The 9,100-nt window shown below is 41.7% G+C and overlaps 1 protein-coding gene across 1 annotated transcript; it reads left to right on the forward strand.

Annotated features, from left to right (window-relative positions):
• Positions 1-1,493: 1,493 nt before the first annotated feature.
• On the forward strand, positions 1,494-8,876 carry LOC110157894 (zinc transporter ZIP1). Its single transcript, XM_020922282.2, has 4 exons — positions 1,494-1,693; positions 3,732-3,933; positions 5,380-5,510; positions 5,794-8,876. The coding sequence occupies exons 2-4, from the start codon at positions 3,792-3,794 to the stop codon at positions 6,508-6,510; spliced, it is 990 nt and encodes a 329-aa protein (XP_020777941.2). The 5' UTR covers positions 1,494-1,693; positions 3,732-3,791; the 3' UTR covers positions 6,511-8,876.
• The last annotated feature ends 224 nt before the right edge of the window (positions 8,877-9,100 follow it).

Here is a 9,100-nt window from a genome sequence, read left to right on the forward strand (position 1 = left end):
GGAAGAATAAATGTCATTACATTGGCAAAGACGACATAATTAAACCATACGCGGAGGGAGGTGGAAACGCTATAGATTTTGACATTATGAATGGAGTTTTGAAACTCAAATGGCTGAAGCTCTTTTTAAATAATAGTTGATCTATTTGGTATTACATTCCCAATCTAATCTTCAATAAGATTGGTGGTATCAACGTTTTCTTAAAATGTGATTTTGAGTTAAACAAATTACCAGTGAAACTTTCAAATTTTCACCAACAGGTCCTTCTTTATTGGAAATTAATTTTTAAGCATAATTTTACTCCTCATAATAGCCCAGTGTGGAATAACAGGTACATATTGGTTAACAGAAAATCTATTTTCATCGAAGAATGGCACACTAAAGGCATATGGGCTGTAGCTCATTTCCTGGATGATGAAGGACTTATTTTACAACAGTATGATTTCTGTCAGAAATTTCAAATTCAGTGTACCAAAAGAAAATATAATCAAGTTATAAAAGCTATCCCATTACAGATTAGAACTATGGCTGGGCAGGATATGTTGTACTCTAGTAATTCTCCTGGACTGAGACAACTTTGCATTGAAGGGTGTGAATTTTGTGATTCAAAGTGCAATAACAAATTTTTGAGATGTTCCTTACTAAACGATTCCTTTCCCAAGCCAGTTAAAAGAGATTATATTCTTAAAAGGAACTTTGAAATGAAAGATATTAAAATAATCAGAACTAAATATCTTTCCTTTCCAGTTCCACCTAAAGTAAAGGAGATACAATTTAAAATTTTGAATAATATTTATCCAACCAATGAATTCCTAAAACAAAAATTCAAATTCGAAACAGATAAATGTGTGTTCTGTGACACAGGGGAAGAAGACTTGGAACATGTAGTTTGGTACAACAATTTTGGTTTGATTTTCATTCATTGCTTCAGTCCAGGGGAGTTAAATTTGCCCCCCAACAATAAAATAAATTTAATTTGGTGTATTAAGAGAAGATACAAGGAAGGAATTTGGAATTAATAATTTATTATTCTTAGGAATTTTTTTTTATTCACAAATGTCGATGTTTTAAGGCAAAACCAAATATAACTTACTTTAGTAATGACCTAAGAATTTTTGTTGATTCATTGAACCTGATTGAAAAAAGAGAAGCTGGGTTTCTTGTATCTTTTTTAAATGATGCCAATTTGTTCCTTTGATTACATGCTTTAGAATTTGCCCCCATGGTTTATTCGTGAATGTATTCTTGTTTACATTTTTCTTCTTCTTTGTTTTTTTGTTTTTTGTTTTTTTTTTCTTACTCGGTTTGGATGTGAATTTTGTATGGTGACTTTTCGTTTGTATCTGGGAAGTATTAATAAATAATAAAAAAAAAAAAAACTTTATAGATGGCGTATTTGTGAAAAGCGGATATTCATGTGCTCTTATTGTGAAAAGCGGATATTCGTGTGCTCTTATTATGAAAAGCGGATCCGTGCGTCAAACGTGGCGCTGATTTGACGCACGGGAGAGACTGGGATCAGCTGATGACGTCCTGACTCACACTTCCCGAACTCCTTGCGCTCGGGACCGAAACTCTCCGGGAAATTCACGCAGATTGTCGCTTCGTTTTAGACACTTTTCTGGACTTTACCCGCCGCTTCCTTTCGCTTGATCCGTCTCTAAACAAACCGTATGAGCGGAGGCTAAACCCGGTGAGTTCAAATACACTTGTTTTTTTTGGTCAATTTTGTGTTTATTTGGCTCGTCCACAAGTTTGAAATGGTACTCTGTGTACTTTTCCTATTGATAATTAATCTGTTATTCACTTTATTTTGGCTACAGCGCGTTTAAGATTTTGAAGCGTAAATCAAAGTAGCCAGAATAAGAAGGATAGAGGAGTAAGCAAAGTTCCATAGTTGAGCTTTAGCTGTCCATTAAATGCTTTTATATGGTATCCTATAGCAGGGACCGCGGCACATGGCTCTCGTAAACGTGTAATGACCAGCGCGTAAACATTACATATGGAATGACACTGCACTAGACTTTGGTCCCGTTAAAGAGGGACTTTTGTGTTTGGCCCCGGTGTAAAAATCAATTCGGTTTTTATGTTTATGTACTCAGAGAAACGTGGGCGCGAGTCAGTCACAAGATGCACAGTTTAAACCAGAGCGGAGGGAGATACGCGCGTCTGCCAGGCCTATTCCACTGGATTCTGAACATATTAGTGTATTAGTCCTGCTTTAGTCCTGCTTTAGTCCTGCTTTAGTCTGCTTTAGTCCTGGTTTAGTCCTGGTTTAGTCCAGGTTTAGTCCTGCTTTAGTCCAGGTTTAGTCCTGCTTTAGTCCTGGTTTAGTGCTACTTTAGTTCTACTTTAGTCCTGGTTTAGTCCTGGTTTAGTCCTGCTTCAGTCCTGGTTTAGTTCTAGTTTGGTCTTGCTCTAGTCCTGCTTTTGTCCTGGTTTATTCCTGGTTTATTCCTGCTTCAGTCCTGTTTTAGTCCTACTTTAGTCCTGCTTTAGTCCTACTTTAGTTCTACTTTAGTCCTGGTTTAGTCCTGGTTTAGTCCTACTTTAGTCCTGCTTTAGTCCTGCTTTAGTCCTGCTTTAGTCCTACTTTAGTCCTGCTTTAGTCCTGCTTTAGTCCTGGTTTAGTCCTGCTTTAGTCCTACTTTAGTCCTGCTTTAGTCCTGCTTTAGTCCTGCTTTAGTCCAGGTTTAGTCCTGCTTTAGTCCTGCTTTAGTGCTACTTTAGTCCTGGTTTAGTGCTACTTTAGTTCTACTTTAGTCCTGGTTTATTCCTGCTTCAGTCCTGGTTTAGTCCTACTTTAGTCCTGCATTAGTCCTGGTTTAGTGCTACTTAAGTCCTGGTTTAGTCCTGGTTTGGTCCTGCTTTAGTCCTACTTTAGTTCTACTTTAGTCCTGCTTTAGTCCTGGTTTAGTTCTACTTTAGTCCTGCTTTAGTCCTGCTTTAGTCCTACTTTAGTGCTACTTTAGTCCTGGTTTAGTCTTACTTTAGTCCTGGTTTAGTCCTGCTTTAGTCCTGGTTTAGTCCTACTTTAGTCCTGCTTTAGTCCTGGTTTAATCCTGCTCTAGTCCTGGTGTAGTCCTACTTTAGTCGTGGTTTAGTCCTGGTTTAACCCTGGTTTTGTCCTGGTTTAGTCCTGCTTTAGTCCTGCTTTAGTTCTGGTTTAGTTTTGGTTTAGTCCTGGTTAAGTTTTGTTTTAGTCCTTGTTAGTTAAAGTTTAGACTTTTGGTTATAACTGAATTGGGAGTCACTAATAGTCAAAGGAATTTCACATTTAGCAAATTTGTTCTCTGATGGTTCTCACGAGGTTCAGAATGATGAGAAATGACGACTGTTGCCATAGCGACAAAGAATTTAAAAGGAAAATATAATGATGAAAAGTCAGGAAGCCATGAATATAGAATGAAGTACTGTACAGAAACTCAACTCGACTTCATACATTACATTTGTGTGAAGCAGTCGTGCCTCAAACATGTCCAGAAGAATCAACAAGGCTGAAATTTGAACTGATAAACACAAGAATCACATTTCAGAAGAGGTTTTACAGATCTAAACTACAGGGACAGCAGCTTTTATGCTCAGTAAGACAGAAGGAGATTTTGTTTGTGGAGGAAATGATGGGTCTTCAAAACCGGAGCCTTCTGTTAATCGTGTCCATTCTGTTCAAATGCTCCAATTCTTTGGATCAGAATGCACGTTCACTTTCACTTTGTGTTGGTGGGTGTCAGGTGGACGGCTGCGGCGCGACCCCTCTGCAGCTCCCAGGTCTCAGGTCAGAGGTCACAGAGATGGCAGTGCCCTTGTGGAGTCGCTCTCTGGGAGTAGCTCCAGCTCTGGAGGTGAAACTGGGGGCTCTGGCTTTGCTCCTCTTCCTCACTCTGATCTTCGGCGTCAGCCCCATGTGCCTGGTCCGCTGCACCCACAACCCAGGTACAGGCCTGTTCCACCTGGATTTGGACTCGTTTAGACCTGGGTTAATCCTAAATTAGACCTGGGTTAATCCGGGGTTAGATCCTGGGTTAGTCCTGGGTTAGTCCTGGGTTAGTCTGGGTTAGTCCTGGGTTAGACCTGGGTTAGTCCTGGGTTAGTCCTGGGTTAGATCTGGGTTAGATCCTGGGTTAGACCTGGGTTAGTCCTGGGTTAGTCTAGAGGTTAGTCCTGGGTTAGGGGTTAGTCCTGGGTTAGACCTGGGTTAGATCTGGGTTAGTCCTGGGTTAGATCTGGGTTAGTCCTGGGTTAGATCTGGGTTAGTCCTGGGTTAGACCTGGGTTAGTCCTGGGTTAGATCTGGGTTAGTCCTGGGTTAGTCCTGGGTTATCTGGGTTAGTCCTGGGTTAGATCTGGGTTAGTCCTGGGTTAGTCCTGGGTTAGATCCTGGGTTAGATCTGGGTTAGTCCTGGGTTAGATCTGGGTTAGACCTGGGTTAGTCTGGGTTAGGGGTTAGATCCTGGGTTAGTCCTGGGTTAGACCTGGGTTAGATCTGGGTTAGTCTGGGTTAGACCTGGGTTAGTCCTGGGTTAGATCTGGGTTAGTCCTGGGTTAGACCTGGGTTAGTCCTGGGTTAGTCCTGGGTTAGACCTGGGTTAGGGGTTAGTCCTGGGTTAGATCCTGGGTTTAGTCCTGGGTTAGATCTGGGTTAGTCCTGGGTTAGTCCTGGGTTAGTCCTGGGTTAGTCCTGGGTTAGACCTGGGTTAGATCCTGGGTTAGATCTGGGTTAGTCCTGGGTTAGACCTGGGTTAGTCCTGGGTTAGACCTGGGTTAGTCCTGGGTTAGGGGTTAGACCTGGGTTAGATCTGGGTTAGTCCTGGGTTAGTCCTGGGTTAGTCCTGGGTTAGTCCTGGGTTAGATCTGGGTTAGACCTGGGTTAGTCCTGGGTTAGTCCTGGATTAGTTCTGGGTTAGTCCTGGATTAGTTCTGGGTTAGATCTGGGTTAGTCCTGGGTTAGTCCTGGGTTAGACCTGGATTAGTTCTGGGTTAGACCATCTAACAGGCTGTGGAACCAAGTGTACAGTGGATTACATTTGTACCGTGGTGGATAATAATGTTTAAAAATGATCTTGACCCAGAAAAGTTTGCTTCAGTTTGCTGTTCTGTGATAATGCCCAGGTGCAGGTGTGTCCTCTGCTGTGGGTCTTTCATCAGAACTGTAGAACACACTGTCCAGTCCCTGTCCAGGTCTGGACCAGGATTTCAATTATAAGGGCCACATCACATTGGACTCTAGGTGATTGTACATGGACAGATTTAAGACTGGTCCTGGACCAGTTTTAGGACTGGTTTGCAGACTGGTTTTAGGACTGATTTTGTACTGCCCTTGGACTGGTTCTGGCCTGGTTTTCCACAGGTTCTAACACCCCTGTCTCCTCCTCTTCCTCAGAGCTTCGGCGTCGCGTGCTCAGTCTCACTAGTTGTTTTGCTGGAGGAGTGTTCTTCGCCACATGTCTCCTGGACCTGCTCCCAGACTATCTGCAGGGCATCCAGCAGGCCTTCAGCAACGCCGGCATCACCGTGAGAGGAACATTGCTACAACGGGTTTTAGAGGGTTTAGAACGGGTTTAGAACACTATTAAACCAAAACCAATCTTGGTTTACATCAGGTTAGTCCAGGTTTAGAACTGGTTTATCTTCTTGTGGTAAAGGCCTGGTTTTGATCTTTTTAGTCTTTGTTTAGCCCTGGTTTGACCCTGGTTTAGTCTTGGTTCAGTCCTAGTTGAGCCTTGGTTTAGTCCTGGTTCTGTCCTGGTTCAGTCCTGGTTCTGTCCTGGTCTAACTCTCATCTCTCTGGTTACAGTTGCAGTTCCCCCTCCCTGAGTTCATTATGGCCATGGGCTTCTTCTTGGTGCTGATCTTGGAGCAGATCCTTTTGTCCTTCAAACCCTCTTCCTCCTCCTCCTCCTCCTCCTCTTCCTCTTCAGTTTATGACGAGCGACGCCACCTTCTGGACTCAAACCACGTGCAAACGCCTGACTCCGCCCCTCCGCACAGATCCAGCCAATCAGATGACTCCCACCACCACCACCACCACCACCAGCTGGACTTCACGTCGCAGTCCGCCCTCCGCGCCTTCATCCTGGTCTTCTCCCTGTCTCTGCACTCGGTGTTTGAGGGCCTCGCCGTGGGTTTGGTGGAGGAGGAGAAGGAGGTGTTGGAGCTGTGTTTGGCTCTGGTCATTCATAAAAGCATCATAGCGGTCAGTCTGTGTTTTCGCTTGATTCAGGGCAGGATTCGGCGTTCAGTAACCGCTGGCTGCCTGCTGCTCTTCGCCTCCATGACCCCTCTGGGCATCGCTATCGGGGTGGGGCTGACGGAGGAGACCAAGAGCTCTCCCCAGCAGCAGATCATCAGGAGCTCTCTGGAGGGGATAGCGGCCGGGACCTTCATCTACATCACCTTTATGGAGATTCTGCCTCACGAGCTCCAGGGGGCGCCGAGGAGCAACATGCCCAAAGTGTGTATGCTCTTGCTGGGCTTCGCTCTGGTCACCGCTGTCCTCTTCATCAAACTCTGAGAAAGAACACAACACGGCCCTGATTGGACATGTGAAGTCATGGGCAGATGAACACCAAAACATGGATATTTTATAATGGACATTGTACTGAAAAAGTATATGTGGTAACATAAAGCCTGGGCCTTAAGGGGGATTCAAGGATTTCAGTTTAGGATGCGCCGATCAAGTTTATTCAGTTCTGAGATTTTGATCCTATAGCTTTAAGTATCTACCAATACCAACAGATGCCAGGGACTGAAAACAGCATTTATTTCCAAAGATAAAATAAGACAAAAGTGTGTTATGTAGCTGTTATTTATCCCTACACTAACTACAGAGGCACTTTGTGTGAATACATGTTCAAACACAACTGTTGTTTACGTTGTATATGTAGGATATATATGATTAGCAGGAAGTGTCAGGAGCCCAGACACTTCCCAAACAACAGCCAAATCAATGTCTGTCGCTTTTATTCAGATAATATAACAAACACAAATGTTTATCACTTTATTTGAAATAAGAATGAGAGCACATCAAATGGCCTCTACAGCATCCATCATGTGTGTGTGTGTGTGTGTGTGTGTGTGTGTGCGCGCGCGCGCGTGTGTGTGTGTGTGTGTGTGTGCGTGCGTGTGTGTGCGCCATATAAATGCAATAATTCATTCATTTCAATATAATCTCATTAGCAGAGGTGGGGACTTGCAAGTTGTGATTTGGACTCAAGTCACTATTTTTAGGACTTGAGACTAACTCTAATCCAATAAAATAGACTAAGACTTAGGACTCGACTTGGATTTGAGCCCTGTGACTTGAGAAGACTTTCTATTCTGACCGTAATAATTCACACTAAGATCTTGACAAGACACTTAAAAAGAAAAATTTGCATTTCTACAACTCTTACATAAATACTCATATATAAATATACCAGTTTAGTTTAAAATTCATATAAATTGCAAACTTTGGTTGAAATGACTTGAAGCTCAAAGCAGACGACTTGGACTTGACTTGGACTTATGGGTCAGTGACTCGAGACTCGACTTGGACTTGCCTGTCTTTGACTTTGGACTTGACTTGAACTTCAGGTCAAAGATTTGAGACTTGCAGATTGTGACAGGCAGATTGAAATGTCAATATTTTAATACTGATAAGGTATGGAAAAGTATAGATATTCATGCCAAAATAAAATGGATGATTACATTTCTTAAATTTATATGAATCACTTTTGGAAATACTTTTTTTATTTTATTTATGTTTTAAACCTGTTCAAACCCGTTCAAACGTGTTCATAATGAGCTAAACGGTTTATGTGAGGGCTTTTCTGTACTCACAACTGCACTCATATCTGATATTGTTTCAGGTTATCAATACTTTGACTGAAATGAATAATTCTAGAACAGATAACATCTAGAGTGATAGTAAGGGCATCTGGTTTAAATGAGCCAATGTGAGACTAAAATATTTTGCATGTAGTTTACATTCGTGTTTAAGATAAATTAAACTTGACCCAGGTACACAGACTTCACAGATCTTTTTATGCACTTTGAAGAGTTTTATGTTTTTGGTGTGTGTTTTAAGACATCCATAAATGTTCACGCACTGGAAACAGTCACATTCTTTTTTTGTCCATTTAAATCCATGTTTCTGTTTTTTGTTTTGTGTTATACTAAAGTGACTCTTGTGAGCTTTAAGTCATGTTCTGATGTTGTTACCTCAGGAACAGACCTGGAGTTGTGTGTTGTTTCATTCACACATGTTTGAGGAACTCTTTATCTGTCTGTCTACATCTCCAAAGCTCAAAATGCTTTGTTACACCTTGTGATGTCATCGAGTGGTAGTTTTCATCTTAAGAGCTCCTTTTAACTTTAGTTAGTAGAGAATTGGCAATTCCAGGTCTGAAATGATCTGAATGATTCTAGTGAAGGTGTGTGGAGTTTAAAAACACAGTGGAGTACTTTCTGTATTACCGTATGACATCACAAGGTGCACCTGTTTTGGTTTGACAGAAGAACTCAGTGTAAATGTGCAGATTTGTGTGTTAAACATGTGTGAGTGAAACAAAACACAACTTCAGGTCTGTGTGTGATGAGGAAATAACATTAGAACAGAGATCAGAAAATTGCATGATATGGGACATTTATCATCTGTAAACATGCACATATGATTGACTTTATTAATTATTTTGGATTATTTTCAAATGATGAATGAATGCCTTGTCTGTAAACCCACTGACGTGATGCTTGTTTTCCTGTATGGTTTTAGCACAGACCAACGATTGGGATCGGAAATCAAACCTTAAACACTACAGTGTATCACGGCTGTAAAAACGGTTACTATTTTTGCACAAAAAATCATGTTGTATTGAATAAAACTTTGAACTTAAACAAAAAGCACTCTGTCAACAAGTGAAAGTAAATGTTGAATTTGACCTTTATTCATACAAAACAACTCCCAACAGGTGAGCCGATCTGTGCTGTTATGCCACACGTACACTATGCGATATTTTTGATGGTTTCACTCAGCCCCAGCTCAAATTGTATGACCAAATCTAAAAGTTTAAACGTTCACAGCTCACAATCTATGTTCTCACACTATACAATCCAAGGCTCGGCAT

Source organism: Boleophthalmus pectinirostris, unplaced genomic scaffold (genome assembly GCF_026225935.1).
Source record: "Boleophthalmus pectinirostris isolate CB_2022bp ecotype Guang Dong unplaced genomic scaffold, ASM2622593v1 HiC_scaffold_6, whole genome shotgun sequence".
Lineage (NCBI taxonomy): Eukaryota > Metazoa > Chordata > Actinopteri > Gobiiformes > Gobiidae > Boleophthalmus > Boleophthalmus pectinirostris.